This window comes from Artemia franciscana, chromosome 9 (assembly GCF_032884065.1).
Source record: "Artemia franciscana chromosome 9, ASM3288406v1, whole genome shotgun sequence".
Lineage (NCBI taxonomy): Eukaryota > Metazoa > Arthropoda > Branchiopoda > Anostraca > Artemiidae > Artemia > Artemia franciscana.
Genome location: NC_088871.1, coordinates 35,917,420 through 35,938,902, shown reverse-complemented (window position 1 = coordinate 35,938,902; position 21,483 = coordinate 35,917,420). Strand labels below are relative to the sequence as shown.

General features: G+C 35.1%; 1 protein-coding gene across 4 annotated transcripts in view; it reads right to left on the bottom strand.

The window, feature by feature from the left end:
* Positions 1-1,567: 1,567 nt before the first annotated feature.
* LOC136031345 (5-aminolevulinate synthase, non-specific, mitochondrial-like) overlaps positions 1,568-21,483 on the bottom strand; it is a 78,632-nt gene continuing 58,716 nt past the window's right edge. For all 4 annotated transcript variants that reach the window (XM_065710836.1, XM_065710835.1, XM_065710837.1 and 1 more), the window contains 4 exons: positions 18,775-18,994; positions 8,489-8,757; positions 6,143-6,367; positions 1,568-2,564 (listed from right to left, as the gene is read on the bottom strand). In XM_065710836.1, the coding sequence (XP_065566908.1) occupies positions 2,460-2,564; positions 6,143-6,367; positions 8,489-8,757; positions 18,775-18,994 (819 nt within the window). In that variant the 3' untranslated portion in view covers positions 1,568-2,459. The remainder of the gene's footprint in view (positions 2,565-6,142; positions 6,368-8,488; positions 8,758-18,774; positions 18,995-21,483) is intronic.

The window sequence follows — 21,483 nt, the reverse complement described above, 5'->3', positions numbered from 1 at the left end:
AAGAGGTTACCCTTTTCGATAAAAAACGTAATAACCAGTAGACAAATCCAAGCTAGTCCTCTACTTCCATAGAGCCCGGTACGATTGATGATAGGTGCGAGGCGCCAAGGGGAATCCTCAGCAAAGAAAGAGCTTTTATAATTGTGTGGACTTTCTTTACAAAGCTAAGCGTAGTGGAAGGACTAGGCAGGTTTGGGGGATGTACGCAAGATACTCCTGTCAAAGAATATTTGGTAAATATCTGAAGTTCACCAGAAAAGAACATGATTTGTGCATAGAGCAACAAGATCCATTAGAGGAGAAAATTGAGAATTTGCGGCAAAATGTTGAGGCAGAAGAGGGTCTGAAAGAACGGCCATTTGTGGGAACTTGCTTAAACAAAGATAAGACAGTTCTGTGATTTCTAAGCTTGACAAAACTATTTTTATAAGTTTCGCCAATTGCACTGTAAAAAAAAAAGGTTTCAGTGGAAAGCCTGACCAGATTCATTTAAAATTTTATACTTTTAATTTAAAAAAGCATGTGGAAGTTGAGTGTTTCCTTTCGTCGGCTGCTCAAAATACAATGAATCTAAAAAGTTTTGTTTCACGAATGAAGGTATGCCTTCTAATGTCTCGTTAAATAAGCCCCGGTGCCACTGCCAAAAATTATCCTAGAAAATTGTCCAACAATCCAATGAGAGAAATAGTTGAAAAATTTCAGATTGACTTTTATTTTATGGGGTATTCGAATTTAGATTCTTTGACTTTTATACTTAGCTTGAAGATTTAGTGCTATGATCGTTGCTGGGTTCAACAGACGAACATTGCTGGTTCCAGAAGACTATATTACACCATTCTTGCAAAGATATTGTTTATGAAATATGACATCCAGCGTATTTATAGGAATTGCATCTAGAGTTTCCTCTCTTTTTCGAAATTGCAAGACTGGTGACCACGCTTACCACTCCAAATATACACAATTCCAGATTGTCTTAGGAAACTTCCTATATCGCAATTCAACATGAAAACAGAAGACTTTAGTGCCTCTTGGGGGTCAACACTTTAATAAATATGGAAAATGAACGGCGTCAGTGGAATTCTGGAAAGGATTACTAGTTGAAGATACTTGAATATTAAAGCTTCCTTTCCATTCCAAAATAACTGCTAGAACAATAAAATTTGTGTCTTTTTCTAACCATTTTAAATTCATTAAATATTGTTTTATAGGTGCTTTTACTTAAGTTCAAGTTTGAATGGTTTTGGCAAAAGTATTTAAAGTTTCATATTTTTCCATATGATCTACCATCTTTATTAAACAGCAAAGGAAGCTTAGTTTTGAAACATGCACTATCCCGCCCTATCCCCCTTCTACTTTAGGTAGATTAGGAAATGAATATAACCTTTCTTTTTGACGACAGCCTGAGGCGTCAGAAGGAAAGATTTGACAGTCTACGTCCTGGGATAAGTGTTACCTGCAGGATTACAGTTGCTTATGATTTCTTTTTGGGTTTCTGAATAGATTTGGCTTCTTAATATAAATAAATATAATATATAAACGAGTTTCCCTAATAAAACTAAGACAAAAATAAGCTGCAAAAATAAAGAGTATAATAGAAACGCTTTCCATAAAATACCACCAGAATGACATTTGTCGCTCACGACTTTCAATTTTGAAAATTAAAATATAAAACGGTCAAATACGAGAGACGATTTGTACTTTACATTGTTAATGGACAGAAAACATATAAATGAATCACTGGTTGAGTCCTTAAATGGGGAACGGAAAAAAGGCCTGAAGAACTCATATATAAATAAAACTGGAGCAGTCACATTTTCAATTAGAAATAATCAAGTTTTGAACATAGAAAAGCTAACAAATTAAATGAATCATTAATTCCCTGAATTTGACAATCGAATTCAATTTTATGCTACTGCTGCAATTCAGAGGTGTTAAGGTGTCTGAAACCATAAAAAATGAACAGACTGGATTCAAATGAATCAGATAATGTTCTGGACTCAAGCTACTCTTTTCATACCAGGAGAAAAGCTTACATAATTAACAATTATATTACTATGTTCTTTAACTAAATTAGAACATATTTTTCTTACTAAAATCAACGACTTGCTATAAAGAAAGGTTTTTAAGTGTAATTTAAATGGATCAGAGACAAAAATGCACATCTAAAGATAATTTACTAGAAAATATAGAGATGATACACATTTCCCAGTCCCAAAACAAAAATTTGGAAAACTAGAAAAAGAAGTTTTCGCATAAGCCGAAAGATACACACAAAAGGAATTAATTTCGTCAAAAAGTACAGGAGGACCTATGAAGCAATTTTTTAGAAGAAAGATTCCGTCCCCCAAAGAGCCTAGGTCTGGTGCGTTAGCATAATATGGAATCGTCTCTCATGATCATGCCATGTCACCAATTACCAAAAGCCACCTAGCAATCTAAAATAACACTGTAAATTGTGACTAAGCTGTAGCCATAACGAGAGGACAGTCCTTCTCACTGCAGTCAACGCGCAACCTTGACTCGTATGCATCAAAAAGCAGAGGCTTCTTGCAGAAGTTGCAATCCTGGAAAACAAAGACGTAATTTAGTAGATAGCAATAGCTGTTTAACATGCTCATTCCATAGTTTAAGCTACTTAACGTGATAATTTGAGATGGTTAATGATTGGGTGCCTAAAAATAATTATATAATATAAGATATAAAATCAGAGTCATGCTTACAAGCTTACGTAAGTAACACAGACTCATCGATGAAAAATTGTATATATCAATATACAAATAAATAGAAAGAATCAGGAGTCTTTTTTTATTATTCCAAGCCAATCTCTGTGAGACAGTGACACAAGGACTCTGTCAAAACTTATATACGTATTTCTGTTTTGTGATTTTACTTTGAGAATCATTTTTTTTTGAGCAAGTTAGTTTATTTTCTTTGTTTTACACTCTATTCCGCTTAATACGACTGTTGGTTATATAGCCGAAATGATCACTTAGGTTGTAGTTTTATATTATGTTTTATTTTTTGTTTTCAGAAAATTCTTTATCCTCTTCTTATAATTTCGTAGGATTTCGACAAATTTTCCACAGACTTATTTTCATAGCAAATATAGAGAGATGCCAGGAAAAAATAGCTTGTCGAGATAAAAATTACAAAACTCTACTAAAACAGACAAAAAGAAACATGCCATTTTCATCTATTTTTATTTAATCTGGCTTTTTTTATTAGCAAAAAAGTCTATTTTTTCACTTCATATTCACCAGTTTAGAAAGGTAAATGTAAGGTGAATAATTAGGCATTGAACTTTAAAGTCCCTACCGGTGATGCTGATCTCCGTTTCATGGTCCTTCACCTAGGAAGTCCAATGGGGGGGGGGGGGGGGGGGGGGGAGAGCAACCATCCTTTACTTTCGCAAACTTTTCCTATTTACCTTCCCCAAATTTTTCCAGGCACCCATTTATGGCTCAGTCGACTCTGGCTGAGCTTACACAATCACGCCACTGACCCCGTTCTAAACCAAATAACCAGCGACACAAGGACTCGAACCCCTGTCGTCACAGTTAAAGACTTTCTAGTCTAGGGTGCTAAACACTCAGCTAGAACGGCTAAAAGAGATAAGTTTAGAAAGAGATCAGATAAATTATGCGCTAGTGATTAAGTAAAGTAAAGTTCTTATTAGTAAAGTTAAGTTCTATTAAGTAAAGTAAAGATTATGCTAAGTAAAGTTCATACGGAAGTTCGAAGTATTTAGAAGATGTAGAAGGGGATATAGTAGTCTGACGTTTTGTTATATTTTGAGAAAGAGGTTTATTTGCACAAACAATCGTAGCTCAAAGGCTAAATCTATGTTCTACTAAAAATCATGTTATTAGATTCTCTTATGCAATGATGTAGGAAAGGGCACGAAAGAGCTGTGGTAGTGATTTGCTTGAACACACACAAACGAACTTTATTGCCTGTCCAAACCAACAAAGACGTTTCTACTTGACAAGGCAAGAAAAATTTGATTACAATTACAACAAATATACAAATTGCTCATTATTAATTTTACGCTATTGCGTAAACTCATTATATCCTTCCGTGGCCTATAATATAACTATCGGTGTTTCAGCAGTCATATTTTTATATAGACAATGAAAATCTCGGACTTCTAACAAGGCACCATTTTCCCGGATACAATAACAGGGTCCAAACATTTGTCATATTTTGTACCGCTCAGGAAGTATGACAAAAGCTATGTGAGATGCTAAAATCATTTGGATTTCAAAATTAAAACCACAATCACTCTCATTAGAAGTTTAACAGCCGCTTATGAGCCATGGAAGCTTTATTTACCTCATAAAAAGACTTGGAAACCCAAAAAGAGAAAAAAAGAAATTGAAAAGGACAACTTAAGAGTCTAAAATACAAACAGAATGTTTTGCCTAATTTTATTTTATCGAAAGCCTCACGTAAGACTATAGTAAATTGCAAGAATAAGTTAACATTATTTCAGAACCATCTCTAACGATTTTTTTTTTCAACGTAATACCTCAAATTAGGTATTTTTTTTCCAAGACCTAGCTGGCTTTCTACGACGAACATAGAAGTATATTAAAAAAAAGATATATTACATTTAGGCAATATTTAAGAAGAAAATTTACAATTCAAAGTTTTGGATGAATCCAATTATTGGATTCTCTCAGACAAACCTAGTGAATGAACCGGAAATACTTATTTCTAATATATAAATATGTTAGTTCTAGTTTTAATGCTTTATTATTTCTGTTGATGACGATCGCTGTATATGTAGTCAAAATATCCAGACTTTTGTTTCTCTTTCACTGTCTAATAAATGGACTTATCCCCATTTGAAAGTTTGCTTGTTAATTTTTTTTGCAAGAAATCTAACTTTTATTTATCGTTTATAATCATTTGAAATTTATCTAAACATCATTTTTAATCCGTTGGCAAGGCCACAACAAGATGAAATAAAGAAGGCAGCTACAGAGACTCATAAAACTTACAGGCTATTTATTTTCTTAGAAACATTGAAGAGAATAAACTCTGCAAAATTTGCCTCTTTTATTCACTACCACCTTCATTTTTGTTTCCTCTCATTCGTCTGTTGTAAAACAAACTTATTCGATCGACTAGTCATTTGAATCTTTTTCAGTTCAAACAATAAATTTCTACTAATATTCCCAGTATGTTTGAGCAGCTTTTCGCAAAGATGCGATCGAAATACAGATTTAGAAGTGCAGTTAATCGATTAGATGGCTTGCCAGATCTTTGAGGTTTTTTTTATTACAGTTTCAAGGTTTTCTTTCACAGATGGAAATAAATAAAGACTTGGCTCAACATCTTTCAATCATACGGATGTTTTACAATTTATCTTCTAATTATGCCAATTTAATGAAATTTTTAGTCATTTACTTTTTGAACAATTTCAGCAAATTTTATGTTTCTGTAAAAGCTATTTTTTTTTCCACAATGAGCTGTTTTTGGGATAACCCTTGAATTTTATCAGGCTTACTACAGCGAATTCCTGTCAAAGCTCCAACCAAGGGAGCTAAGGAAAATACTAGTTAAATAACTAAGAAGGCAAATAATGACAAGGAAGTGGATTTGGAGATTAATGAGTCTGCCTTGAAGCTCAAGTACATCTTGTAATGAGAACGCAAACGAGGTAAATGTGCCTTAAAAGTTTAATGTAAAAAAGCCTTATTTGTTATTTACAGCATATATGTAAAGATGAAGGCCTAACTAAATCTTTTTTCTTTTTTAATAAATGTAAAAAAAAAACGAAATTAACAGCGTATTTAAAGTAAAAAACTTCTCTCTCATTATCCCCCCTTAAAAAGATCCATCTCAACCGCTCGACAGAAAATTCACTCAACTAAGATCATAAATGGAAAAGTGACAGCTTTTCAATTTACTACAAATTCTCGTAGCTCACCAACCATGGAAACAGTTAGAGGTAATACCTTTTAAAAACCGAACTACAGCCCATAGTAGCCGAAAATTCGAAGTTGCGTATAAAAAAAAATATCAAGTGAGACTAAAGATTTAAAGATGATTCAGGAATGATAACTACTACATAGGGGACAAAGTTCCAAAAAAGGACGATTTTCTCAAAACGAAGAATAGGCGTAGAGCATGTTACCTTTCCACACTTGAGGCCCTTAAATTCAAGACCGACATCCCTCCAAACTTTGACCATATCCTCAACAAATTCATCCATCATCTCAATAGTGTGGTGGGGTGAAGGTGCGATTCGGAGCTTTTCTTGGCCCTTAGGAACAGTCGGGTAGTTGATTGCTTGAACATAATGGCCATAGCTTCTAATTAGCTCGTCAGAAATCTTGGTTGTCAGGATTGGGTTGCCAACCTATAAGTGACTCAAATAAATGTGTCATATTAAACATTTTACTGGTTCCTCCTATGCAAAGGATCATGTAGGACTTAGACTATTCGAGCAATTAAGAAGTAAGAAAAGAATATTCCTCGCATAGCTAGTCTGATGGATCCCTTGATTGTGTAATCAGGACACGCCAGCCTGAACATGGAGTCAGCCATGTTTACAATCAAACTGTGGACAAAGTAGCATATTACAGGTAAAATTCAAAATAAGGCTCAGATTCCTAACTATATTTCGCAATTTTTACTTTTTTTTATTATTTTAATATTATATTCGATTTCTCTATTATTTATTTCTATTCCATTTTTTTAGCTTCGTCTTTTTTTTAATATTTTACGTCTGTTTTTATTTACTTGCTTGTTTTATATTTTTATTTGCCTACATACGAAAGAGTCAAAATTATGCTAAAGAACGTATTTTGTATTTCTACATTGCAAAGGATCATAAGTAGGACAGTACAGATGTTGAAGTATACATATGCACTTTTTGTCATACTAAGGTATCTTGAATAAAATTTAACACCAGTTTACAACTACTTGCAGTTTTATCAGGCTTGCACTCCATATTGATCTTCAAATATTCGGAAGGCTCATTCAATACAAAAAAAAGTATTCCAAAGATTCCAGATGTTTTTCAATACTAAAATCATTACACTTGATTTTTACGATATAAAACCGATCAACTGAATCATTTCGTTCTTTAAGCCCTCTTAAATTCCGTTAATAAACGGACTAAGACTTTTCTTACATGGACTTTGATACACCTTACATTTTTCACAGGAATAAGTCTGGTATGTTAAAACATAATTTGACATAATCATAATTCTTAAATTTTTAGTTAAATGTTAAAATTACTCATATAAAATAGTTAAATGTGAACACAAAAATAAAAAATCAAGAAAAAGTGGTAAGGGTTAGTAAGAGAAAATTAAAGCTTATGAAAGAAAGAACTTTTTGTATATCAATTGAGATATTAATCTGTCTTGGCTTTTTCTACAATTAGCCATGTGGGTTTGATGCCCCCAACTATTTGATTTTAATTCAATACAATCATTTTTATACAATACAAATAAGGAGAATTAATGCCAAATTTGCCTCTCACTCAATCAGACTTTCTGTCTTGTTTTTTTCTACAATTAGCCACGTGGGCTTGATGCTCACAACTATTCAATTTTAATTCAATACAATCATTTTTATACAATCCTAATAAGGGGGATTAATGCTAAATTTGCCTCTCACTCAATCGGACTATCTGTCTTAGCTTTTTCTACAATTAGCCATGGCCTGATGCCCAAATTATTCGATTTTAATTCAAAATCAACGGACGATTTTAATTCAAAATCGGCCGAGTCCGTTGATTTTGAATTAAAATCGAATAGTCGTGGGCGTCAAGCCGTGGCAAATTGTAGGAGAAGTCAAGACAGATAGTCCAACTGAGTGAGAGGCAAATTTGGCATTAGCCCCCCTTATTAGGATTGTACAAAAATGATGTTAGTTCATTTGTTAATAGATAAGTTTATCTATTATCCGTCTTTGCGTCATTCCTAGGGCAGAAGAACTAAGGCAGATAGTCATAGAGCTAAGATGATCATAGAATCTATAGTTTTCCAAATGTTTGGTTAAATGACACGAGTGATGGGCGGGAGTAAGTATACCTCTCTTACTGGACCAATGCTGGTAGGTTGTCTCCAAAAACTTTGGAGACTCCAAAGAAAACAATTATTTTTTCCAAATTCCTAGGAAATATTTCATATAATAATAAGGAACAATCTGAACTCAGAACTTTAGGATTAGGCTAATGCCTCCACAAAGTCCTTCCTCCCTAAAAAAGTAAACCTAGGTAGCTTTCATTTATATAACTCATGCACAAATTATAATTAAATTCCTCACTTGGTTTGCTGGTGCAAGAAAGATTTGATACTGGTCTTAGAAAATCAGTTAGTCAAAAACATCTTCACTAGCATTTATCGTTAAAAAAGAGTAAAATTTATGGAAATATTTCAACTATTCTGTAACGGAAATGCCACAAACTTTGCGTTTAACCATCGCCTAAGATAAGCCTACCATTATCCTAAAAAACATCGTTACTTACAAACACAGGAATAATATGAGAAGGCGTGTGCTCTACAGATATTCCAGCAGACTTCAATTTGTTCCTCAAGTAACGAACGTTGGCCTGATGCTGAGCTCGTAGCATTCGACCTTCATCTGAGCTCAAAAGTTTTACTGCCTCAATAGCGCCACCCAAAACAGGAGGCGGAAGTGCAGTTGTAAAAATGAAGCCGGCACCATAACTGCGAATCATGTCAATGAAGAGTGATGAACTTGCTACATACCCACCAATGTTTCCAAACGCTTTGCCTGAAAATTACAAAGAGACAATAAATAATAGGTTTTCCTGAAAATTATAACTTACAGTTGTAATCAATATCGATTTTTAAGGCAGAACCGATACTGCTACATCTGTTTTAAATTTAGTTTCAGTCAATTATACAGGGGCTGGCAGCCTTACCTAGAGAGACTGTGCAGAGTAAGAATAGCAAGTTTTCTAGGGCTCTAAACACTTTTGAGAATCACCACCCATTTGCTGAATATAAGCATAATATTCGATTCCAATCTTACAGAGTAATGTAGCTTCTGGTCAATTCTTGTCTGCTACATGGGCTAACCACAGCACATTCGAAAACCTCTTAACATACAGATAAATTTAGACACTAGCAAACCGGCGGGGGTTTCCCTAACTATTTTACAAGTTTTGTCACACGAAAAGAATGTTTTAACTACAACAACTTTGACAGGAGAAAGTAACAAATGTTATCGGTGCAAAATAGATATATTAAATCTTATTAAATCAACTTAGAGCCCAAACCGATGTTATTTGTCGGGGAATGTTTTTAGCTTCGTTAGATGACTCTAGAAACTCTCTAATCAAAACAAATCCGCCAAGTGACATCAAACACGTATTCGGATTGAATTACAAATACTTGGAAAAATGTCTTTTCGATAAAATAAGAAATAAAAATTAGTTGAACCAATTATTCAGCATCTTTAACTGATTTCAATATTATTATTACTATACTATTATTTCAACCATAAATACATAAATCGTGGAGAAACTAACATAAAATATTCTAATCATAGAAAGGAACATGCTTCTGCCACATAGATGATTTTTGGTCCTTTTTTTACTAGGAGATAGCACTTATTCTTTACTACCTCAAGCGAAGGTTTAATTCTATCCATACTTTTCAAAAAATGTATTACGAGTGTATAGAAGGAAACCAAGCAAAAAAATAAGATGTTTAAGACATGCTACTTTATTTTAAGAAGAGAAAAAACGTTGAAAATAGATAAAGCTACGACCCAAAACTACAATAAAGAGATCTATCGACAGAATTGGCAATAAATAATCAAAACATATCCGTCTTCTATATAAAAGCGTTTTAATTCATTATGGGTAAACATAGCATAAACCAATTAGCACAAAAGTTCTTAGAGGAAACAGTTCAAAGTAGGATATTGAAAGCACTGAATAAATTATCAAGAAGTATAATTTGAAGTAAGACCCCCCTCCTTTACCAATCGAAGCATTTTAATTCTGTAAATGTAAAAAAGTAACAAATAAATTATCAAAAAAACTGATAAGAAGCACTTTAAAATAGGATATTAAAAGTGCTGGTTTAATTTCCAAGAAATTTAAATTGAAAATAGCCTCCCCTCCTCCACAACCCGAAGCATTTTAATTAGTTAAGTGTAAGAGGTAATAAATGAATTAGCACAAAAGTCATAAGGAGGGACTTGCTTTGCGAATCAGCTTTTTCAGTCTTATGCAAGCTATGATGGTAAAACTTAGAGTTAAGTTAGGATACAAATTTCAGAAATGGGTTAAAAATCTAATCTGTCACCACCAACCCTTGCATAAAACTGAAAAAGTTGTACTGGCAACGCTGACTAAATCAAAGATATTTCGGACATTCACTGGTGAATGTCGACATTCACCAATTTTGGACATTCACGGTAACATATACACTGTGTATAGGATCATTTCAAATAGATTGAAAAACCTACAGTAAAGGTTTCCAAAAGATAATTATCTATAACACTGGTATGCACAGGACGAATTTGGTAAACGTTTTTACACCATCATAAGGCAAATGAATTTCCGAACATTTAAAATCAATTTTCCCCTACTAAAGATCTCATCCACCAACAGGAAACTTCTAATGAATATACACACTTTTTTTCTTAAAGTTTTAATCTGTTTGAGACCAGACCTTCCTTAGTATTTTTTTTTTTTTTTAATGTCTAATCTAGCATCTGTTTTCAATGACATTGGAAGCTACTGGGAAGTGCAAAGTACGCACACGACATCGGTTGAAGTAACACCTGCTACAATCTTAGAAAAGAGATAACATTTTGAACTTGGCTTCATTCTTATATCGTCATTATTGTTAAGACACGGGCATCAGAGGGATCATTGGGATGATAGATTACTTACAGATGTTGTCTATTTCGTTTTAAAACGCAAAAGCGTCAATCCGTATTGTGAAATGAAAATAAATAATTAGTAAGAATAGAAATGAAAGGTTCAAAATTAATATGATAATAGGCTGTAGCTCGGAATTTATCAAAAATAGAAAAATGGTTAAAAAAAAACTGTGTAATAGTTGATGCACTTTTTGCTTTTAACCGTATCACAAATAATTTTACTACAAAGGAATAAATAGTCAAATTACAAATAACCAACTGAGTGAAAAGTATAGACTGATAAGCTAGTCGAAACAAAAATCTGTTTTGTTTTGTCAAAAGGGTGCTATTTCTTTACATAAAACATGCCATACATAGATCTAGAAGCACATACTAAAGCATATATATATATATATATATATATATATATATATATATATATATATATATATATATATATATATATATATATATATATATATATATATATATATATATATATATAAACCAACACCAGAATTAAGGTAATTTAAAACTGTAATAAGTCTAATTTAAAAAATCCTCTCCCTCAATAAAAAGCTCCAGGGAAAAGAGAATTTCTATAAAACTATAGCTCAAAATAAGCTTTCCTAATCCTCTTAAGATAATCTTCTTTTACGAATTTCATTCAAAAATATGATTACCTTTAGAAAATACTATATTCGATTCAAATGAATTTTAGATATTCGGACGTAACTGTTGCATTGAGAAACCTGGCGTTGTAGCACGACTGAAGGCAATTAAAAAAATATAAAAATAATTGGAACTGGCATTAGAACAATTATGGCAAGAAAAACGGAAAATAAAACTGTTTTGAAATTTTGAAATAAGAAAATATATTTCACCCTTAAATTAATCGATATGCTAGGAAGTTTGTTCTATTTTGTGGCATCAGTTTGAACAATCAGACTCTTAAAAAATAATTCTTGATTATTACGATGGACAACAGTGATTTTGTTGAAAGCAACACCATTACTTTTTCTACTGCAGTTACATTTTATGATTCCGAGGAGGAGTTCAAATTACCGAAATTTTCAAAATAACAAGAGTCCAAATAATCAAGAAGGAACAAGGAAGAGTTTCAAATAAAAAAGTGCTTTATTGAAAATACGTAACCCATATATGTACAACTCTTCCTCATGAAGAAATTACATTTCATGAAGCATATGTATCGGGATAATCTGCGTAACGACGTGGTATTCTTTAAAACCATGCGAGCGACAAAAATTATTTTGTAAAGTAGTCTATATTTTTTTTTTTTTTTTATGAATCGGCTTTCATCTTACACTGCCTAATTAATTTTTAATGATGATGAGAGGTGTAACGAAATTATCACTTGTTTCTGTGTTCTGAGAGCGTAGGAGCGTAAGGTGTTGATTTTTTATCCCCCCCCCCCTTATCTTGAAAAGTCAACGATTCAGCATCCGTTATAACACTACGGACAGCAGTTTCATGGTCCATGTGAACAAAATCCTTAAAGGTATACTCTTCACAGTTTGGTAGAAGTAACCACTCTGTATCTAGGGAGATAAATACTAGCAGGGAAGAAGGAGGGGGAGTGACTCACCCCAGAGTTTTTTGCGAACTCGTATAAGTCGTTTATTTTGACCGCATTGAACTGCCAGGTGTTCAACTCTGAGACACTCTAAGTTTTATTTCCTTCTCATGCAAACACTTTTGCATTTTCAAAGTTCTCGATAAAGAAATGGCTGATTTTGACAAAACTCAGATTCAATTGTAAAAACGAAATTCTGAATCGTTCTATTTTATCGTTTAATCTTCATTTTAGTGTGCCGTTTTCAAATAGAGTCGTTTAAATTAAATCAGGTTTGAAGCGACCTAACTGGTAGCAACTCGTGCCTTTCAAACCTGCTTATGCTTGCGTATGAGGTATGATTTGTTTTTGTCTGGTCGTTTAGTTCTAGCCCCTACTTTTTCTGAAGTAATTTAAGTCGTCTATTTTGGTCTTATCCAGTTCCCAGGAGTTCAATTCAGTCAGAGACAGTCCATGTTGTATTTTCATTCTCCTGAAAAGACTTTGGGATTTTCGGACTTCTAAGCAGAAATGGTTGATTTTAGCCTTGCTTAGCTTCAGCCGTAGATACCAAAAACTGAATGCGCATGTAAATAGAATAGAGTCGTTTTTTCTTCTTTTAAATAATCTCAGATTTAAACAGAGTCGTTTAAATTAAACCGGATTTAAAGGGACTGGTCTGGTAACCTAGCAACTGGCCTTAAAAATATGTTTATGCTCGCATGTTGTCGGATTGTCGGTCACATTTTGACTACGAGTGGAAAGAAAATTTCACGAGTGGAGAATTCAAAGACAAGAAGCCCCAGGAGACCATTTCAAAGCAAGTGTATACAGAATAGTGAAAAAAAAAAAAAACAAAACTAGATTACAATACGAGGCTGAAAGGGATACAACGCTTGAGAACAACAAGCAAGACTTGGCTGTGTACCCAGAATTTTTTTTTCTAGGACAGGAGTGCTTTTGAAGACTCTGTGATAGCTCATTCAAGTCGGGGGGTAAGTTTTTGCCTGTTGCGAAAGTAATGAGCAATGTTTAAACGTCTAATGAACAGAAATTAGACAAGAAATTATTCCAAATATGCCTCCGACTCTTAACGGTAATTTTAATGACATTCCATCGGTCAACACAGATTACGATAAAAAGTCAAATATAGGGCAAGACGTTCCCAAACAAGGTAAATTCACATTTTTTACCAAGCTCGAATACATTATATCATTATAGTTGTTGGTTCCAATGACATTGTTAAGACTGTCTGAGAACATTTTACGTTGAATGCAAGAGATATCTTGGTGGAAATACAATGTTACATCATCTTCTGTGTTGGAGCTATGTAAAGAGTTAACAGTCAATTTCACTGAAGAACTTGTTAATATTTCAACAATTAGTGGAGGTTTTGTCGAAAGTTGCAGTGACGATTTTGAAAGTATTATTCACAAGAATCCAGGAATAAGGAAGCCAATCTCTAGCGTAAACCAAAGAAAGCCCCCTATTTCGTATGGTCTTAATCAACCAAAGCCGAGCGTCTCCCAGTTGATCCTTCAATATAAAAAATGAAACAGTAGCGTTTTTATCCGGGATAATATGAGGATTACCAGTTCTTAGAATAAAATGTCGAGAAAGCTGCTGTCTTCATCTTATGTTTCCTTTTCTCCAATGGTCCCAGGAGCAACCAATTCAAAAAAGCTTGGGTGGAAGCCGGTCCACGGCAAAGGCACAAAATGAAGAGTAAAGAAAAGGCGAAGAAAGGATTTTGAATTCAGAATTTTAATCTGTGATATGATACCCGATGCTTCACATTCTGATAAGCTTGCGAGTGTAATCCGCAATACCACCTCGGAAGGAAATATGTGAACTTTTTGATCGTTGTGTGCCCTATATTTCCTGACAGGCCCACAGACTTAACATAGTGACAATTCATCTCTTGGTTTAGTTTAGCTTTTCAGCATCCTTGACAAAATATACGTGTATTTCTCTTCATCTAAAAGCATTTTGCCACCCTTAAAGAAAAACTCTTCGATTGAAAACTGCCTTAATCTCTAAGATTTATCATGGACTCGGTAAACTGCAAGGGTTGAAACCATACAAGCAGAAGTTACTTGGTTTGAAGCAATAGTTTCAGCCATTGGCGAAACAAAACAGATAAAGAACACCGATGTGAAGTCGAATGCACAAGCTAGTGGCCTTCTTGAAAGGATTCCAAACTTTGAATTGATCGCTTGCCTCATCTTTATGAAAAAAAAAAAAAAAAAATCATGTACAAGATCAAGATAGCAGTGGAAAAACTTGAAGAAGAGGAGATCAACATCATCGACGCAATCGAGATAATTGAAGCTATGAAGAAACTTTTCGAAAGAATATCGGAGGATGAAATGAACAATTTCATTGTCAGTGCAAAAGGGTTTGCCAGAATGAGAGAAGTCTATCCAGAGGCAGATCTCAGCAGAAATTATCGTTGGCGACTCAGACCGTCTCGTTTTGACAGCCAAGATCAGAGTCGAGCCGAAACCTCAAGTTATCAGTTCTATAAATAACATTTTAGAATCCTTCTCGAAAGGTTGACTACAATGATGGGAGTTAATCTCAGAGCTTGCCTTGACAATTTTCAGCCATTTTGATCATATCTTTAACTTCCTTAAAAAAACGGTACCAGTTGGAGATATTGAGCTAGCAACGTTTTTTTCCAAACCAAAATAGACATCCAAATGCTTTTTTACTGCTTTTCAAGTAGAGCCATTTCTGTTTCATTTTTGCCAATGCACTACTTGCTTCAGAGAAGACGTAGGTGAAGGAAATTACAGGCAACACCAGCTTAAGCAAGCCAATTGCCTTTGCAAATTAGCTGCAACAGCTCCCGAAAGAACATTTAGCGAGCTCAAGTTTATTTAAGAATTTGCTGAGAACTGCCATGGTTGATTTTTGACTAAAATCCTTATGTTGTTAACTAATGAGAAAAACCTCACCGATGCCATTGACATAAACAACATTGTCCAGCGGTGGTCCACTTTGAAGAACAGAAGAATACAAACAGAGCTATCCTTAGTTACGCATAATGTATTCTGTTTTAGCTTCTTGTTTGTCTTGTAGATAAGTATAAATGATAGAAGGTTAATTATAATAAATTTTCAAGAATCGCATAGTTTGAACTAGGTTATAATCTGACTTAATTGTTTAAGTGATGGGATCTCCCCCCAGGCTTTGGTCCTTCGAGCCACCCCTGGATGAATCCCGTTAAATATCGCGACTCTGATAACCGTGCGGGGTTTTCTCTTCCCTCACCAAACCCACTTTTATTGAAGCAGTTATGTATAGTGGTAGAACTGACATTTTCCAGGCTTTATCAATCGTAATTACAGAGCTCAAAACTGTTATTTTCACTTTCTCAATTCCATCAATGCTATCTAGCAGAACTTATATATTTTTATAGAGTATTGCCAAGCAAGATGCCCTCGTTACAAATTCAACTATCAAGTGTTTTTCACGGGACCGCAAAAAAGTTCTAATTATCGACAGATTCTAATTATCGAGAGACTCAAATTATCGAGTGCCAAATATTCACGGTCCAAGCCTCCTCTGGTACGTCATGACGTGCGAGAGCTACTGGCAAGTATGCACAACGATCAACTCTAGTGATCCAAATGATCCCCAGCTACTGCCCGTCCCTGCCTCACCCGTCTTTTCTGGATTTTTGAATCATTTCCACATTAGGCTTCCCTGTAAAGAGCAAGTTTTCCTGTCTATGGACACCTTGTCACTTTTTCTTTACAATTAGTAGAAGACTGCATTTACGGCATTATTTTGCAATAGAATCCTGAGGGTGTTGCATGACACGTATAGAGCATATGAGTCATATTTCCCTGACGACATTGGAGACGAACGGATTTCTAATTGAAAGCGCTAACATCCTTAGCCTCTGTCGATTTGAGAGACAATGTCTCGCGCTCTATGAGGCATAAGGTTTAGTATAACAAGCAATAAAGATGCTCCAATGTCTCAATGATCACCAGCAAACAAATAAAGAATATTGGCTCCGATCCAAACACCTTTACTCTTTCATTATTGGAACTAATAACTTTGGAAGCCAAAGTTGGCTTCAGAGAGCAATAAAGATGCTCCAATGTCTCAATGATCACCAGCAAACAAATAAAGAATATTGGCTCCGATCCAAACACCTTTACTCTTTCATTATTGGAACTAATACTTTGGAAGCCAAAGTTGGCTTCAGAGATTGTTTCTCCTCGATTCGCAGTATTTTCTGAACAAAGTAACTGAAAAGGAGAACAACACGAAATAGCCAATAAACATTTTGTATTCAAATTTCCAGATTGTCCAGGGATAAGTTCTCCAGACCAGTCTTATGGGTATTCCTCCCACCTTGTCTCCATGTGTAAACCTATGTCCAATTCCAAACCAACATAGAAGGATAAGAGGAGATAGTTCCATCCTCCCAAGATCGATACACCTTAAGCTACCCCTTCAAAAAGTCTTTAATCTCCTGCATATGTTTTTGGCTGAGGGCATTAGTAATTACCATGCCGAATCTAATACATTATACGTAGTTCATAAGCAAGATTATGTATCATTAGAAAAAAACAGAATTGCCGAGCATAACTATCATCAGAAACTAAATACTTTTTTGAACCTAATAACTTTGTTCCCCTCCTAAATCTTCGTACCATTTCAACCAATGGCGTATCCAAGGGACGACCCTCCTCCCCCTTCCTCCGGCGTTTCTTTTTCACTCAGGTTTATCGCATCTGTGAAACAAAAGTATACATAAAGGCATAAGAATGACTCAAACACGCATCTTATAGTTGGAAAGTTGTAGTTCTAAATTAGAAGTGAATCTAAACCATCCCTGTGAATCTTTCAAGGAAAAAAAAGGATCATTCTCTCCCTTCAAGTCCCGATTAGAATCTGATTTCAACCAGCAACAGACCAGATAATGATTCTGCATTGACACTAGTTTACGAAGAAGTTGTAATTCGTGAAACAAGTAATGAGTCTTTCTTGATAAACGTAACCAGAATGTTTGACATATCACATGCAGCATGTCACGTGTAGCAGAAATGTGAAAAGATAGACATCATGCTATGTTGGCATGATAAGTTGCATAACGGCACGTACGCAAAAACTTATTCGTTTAAATCTTGTAGAAGTTTAACAAAACAAGCATCCCATACCTCAAACGAAGGAAAAGTATAAAAAAAGGCTTCGAATGTTTAGTCACACAAACTTTTGTAGCAAAAACTAATATAAATAAAAAAAGCAGAAAGGCCGTCTTGAAAATGGTATTACAGTTAATGATTTTTACTTTCCTAGAAGCCTAGATTCAGTTTCATTCAGTTTTTAAATGACACATACGGTGCTTGTGCTGTTACAGAGCTACAGAGTTGTTTTAACCCTTGTTAGAAAAACTCTCTTCCCCAACGATTACCGACACAGACAGTTGTAGCAAAACATAAAATGTCCGTTTTTTAGCTTTACACTCAGTATAACATGATACGCATAAAAAAAAAGTCAATGTTGATATTACCTGAACAATTGTTTAGGGTCATGAAACTATTGTTAATAGATGCATTTTGGCTTTTTGAACATCTTTTCTCTCTTGCAAAACTACCGCAAACTCACCGTTATGGAGTTATTCCGGCCCAAATATTCTTGTATTTACACATATAGAATTGCAATCATTTCCGTTTTCGTTGATCGGATATTTGAAATCGCGAATCTGTAATAGTTTAGAAACAAATTTGGGCTATATATTTGCACATTGGGGGGGTGGGGGGGTAAATCATAGTATATATTAAATATGTAAACTAACCGTTGCTGTATTTAATATATGCTATGCTTTACCCCCCCCCCTAATGTGCAAATACACAATAACTCCATAACGGTGAGTTTGCGGTTGTTTTGCAAGAGAGAAAAGATGTTTAGAAAGTGAAAATGCATCTATTAATAATAGTTTCATGACCCAAAACAATTGTTCAGGTAATATCAACATTGACCAAAAAATTCTATGAACTTAGCAGGGATATGGAACTTTTGTTATAAATTCCTAGTAGTACTGCGTTTATCTTTCACCAGGAGAGCAGAAGGAAATGAAAGTTTATAATTTTTAACAGGAAGTTTACAAATTTGATCATCGATCTTCAAAAAAGAATCTTGTTCGGCGAAAGATTGACTTCAGAACAAGTTTTGTCTTTTTTTTAGACCAAGTGGAAAAAAAGAAACAGATTATGATATAAGATATCCCAAAAACCAACGGTTCACAGCCAAGAAAAGAAAAAGACAGAAAGGGAGGAGAAGAAAACCCCAAATCATATTTTCACATAAACACTTACCAAGAGTACCAGAAACAATATCAATCTTGTCAGCAACACCATCTCGCTCCCCAATACCTGCACCTCGTTCACCATAAAGACCTACAGCGTGAACTTCGTCTACGAAAGTGATAGCCCCGTATTTGTGAGCAACATCACAAAGCTCTTCCAGAGGGCATATAGCACCAGTCATAGAATGTACTGTTTCGAATGCAACTATTTTTGGGATATTACGATCCACCTAGAATGTACATGACCCAATTACTTAAGACGATTCTACAAATCAACATCGAGTCTTTTAGAGAAAAACACAGCAAACAAATGGCATATTCATAATTAACCTTTACTAATTCAAAAATTCAGGCAATGGCAAATTTTAAAACCAGCTGAATCTGAACCCGTTTACAATGATGTCTAACTGACATACAGAAGAGAATCTATCTAAAACCAAATTTCAATTGAATTGAACAAATAACGGCTAACAAAAAAGAAGATTCTCAAAATAGTCTGATTGGTTTGCCCTATCATAACAAAGAGAGGGAATTGAATTGAGGTTCCCTTCTTATAAAGATAAGAAGTTACAGCCATGGTTGGTTTCAAATTTAGTCTAGACTAGGTCATCAGTATCAGCTAACAAGAGCTAAGAGCTCATATGGCACTTGTGACGAGGTCGGAAGAGCCAAGAGCTCATATGGTATGAGCTCTAGCAAAATTCTAAGAATCAATAGATTGCTTTAAAATGAAAATCGAAGGCCTAATTCCGGTCGGGATATAAAATAAGAGCTCTGAGTCACGAGGTCCTTCTAAATATCAAAATTCATTAAGATCCGATCACCCACTCGTAAGTTAAAAATATCTCAATTTTTCTAATTTTTCCTCTCCCTTCAGCCCCTCAGATGGTCGAATCGGGGAAAACGACTTTATCAAGTCAATTTGTGCAGCTCCCTGACACGCCTACCAATTTTCATCGTCCTAGCACGTCCAGAAGCACCAAACTCGCCAAAACACTAAACCCAACTCCCTAACTCCCCCAAAGAGAGCGGGTCCGGTCCGGTTACGTTACTCACGAAACTACAACACTTACAAGCGATTTCTAAGATTTCCGGTTTCCCCCTCCAACTCCCCCCAATATCAACAGATCTGGTCGGGATTTGAAATAAGAGCTCTGAGACATGAGTTCCTTCTAATTATCAAATTTCATTCAGATCCGGTCACCCATTCTTAAGTTAAAAATACCTCAATTTTTCTAATTTTTCCAAATTAACAACCCCCTGATCCCGCAAAGAGAAAGGATCCGTTCCAATTATGTCAATCACGTATCTATAATTTGTGCTTATTCTTCCGATTCAGTTTCATCACGATCTCTCAAATCTAAGTGTTTTCCAAGATTTCCGGTTTCCAAGATTTCTGGTTTCCCCCTCCAACTCCCCCCAATGTCACTGAATCTAGTCCGGATTTAAAATTAGAGTTCTAAAACACAAGATCCTTTTAAATATCAAATTTCATTAAGATCTGATCACCCATTCCTAAGTTACAAATACCTAATTTTTTCTAATTTTTCAGAATTACTCCCCCCCAACTCCACCAAAGAGAGCGGATCCGGTCCAGTTATGTCAGTCACTTATCTTGGACTTGTGCTTATTCTTCCCATTAAGTTTCTCACTCCGCTTTAAGCGTTTTCAAAGCTTTCCGATCCCCCTCCCCAAAGACACTGGATCCGGTCGGGATTTAAAATAAGAGATCTGAGTTACGAGATCCTTCTAAATATGGAATGCCATAAAGATCCAATCACTTCTTCGTGAGTTAAAAATACCTCATTTTTTCAATTTTTTTTAGAATTAACCCTTCCCCCCCAACTCCCCCAAAGAGAGCGTGTCTGTTCCGGTTATGTTAATCACTTATGTAGAACTTGTGCTTTTTTTTCCACCGAGTTTCATCCCGATCCCTCCACTCTAAGCGTTTTCCGAGATTTAAGGTTGTCCATCCCCCAAATACCCCCAATGTCACCAGATCCGGTCGAGATTTAAAATAAGAGCTCTAAGACACGATATCCTTCCAGACATCAAATTTCATTAAAATCCGATCACTCCTTCGTAAGTTAAAAATACCTCATTTTTTCTATTTTTTCAGAATTAACCCTCCCCCCTACTCCCCCAAAGAGAGCGGATCCGTTCCGGTTATTTCAATCACGTATCTAGGACTTGTGATTATTTTTCCCACCAAGTTTCATCCCGATCCCTCCACTCTAAGCATTTTCCAGGATTTTACGTTTCCCGACCCCAACTCCCCTCAATGTCACCTGATCCGGTCGGGATTTAAAATAAGAGTTCTAAGACACGATATCCTTCCAAACATCAAATTTCATTAATATCCGATCACCAGTTCGTAAGTTAAAAATACCTCCTTTTTTCTAATTTTTCCGATTTAACCGTCCCCCCACTCCCCTCCCCAGATGGTCGAATCGGGGAAACAACAATTTCTATTTAATCTGGTCTGGTCCCTGATAAGCCTGCCAAATTTCATCGTCCTAGCTTACCTGGAAGTGCCTAAAGTAGCAAAACTGGGACAGACAGACCGACTGAATTTGCGATCGGTATATGTCATTTGGTAGATACCAAGTAACATAAAAACGGTTTTCGAAATGGGCTGAATCTCATTGCTAGTAAATTCAATTGCGAATGGGCCCCAATGAAGATGCATTAAATGATATTTTGCATTAGGATAAAATAG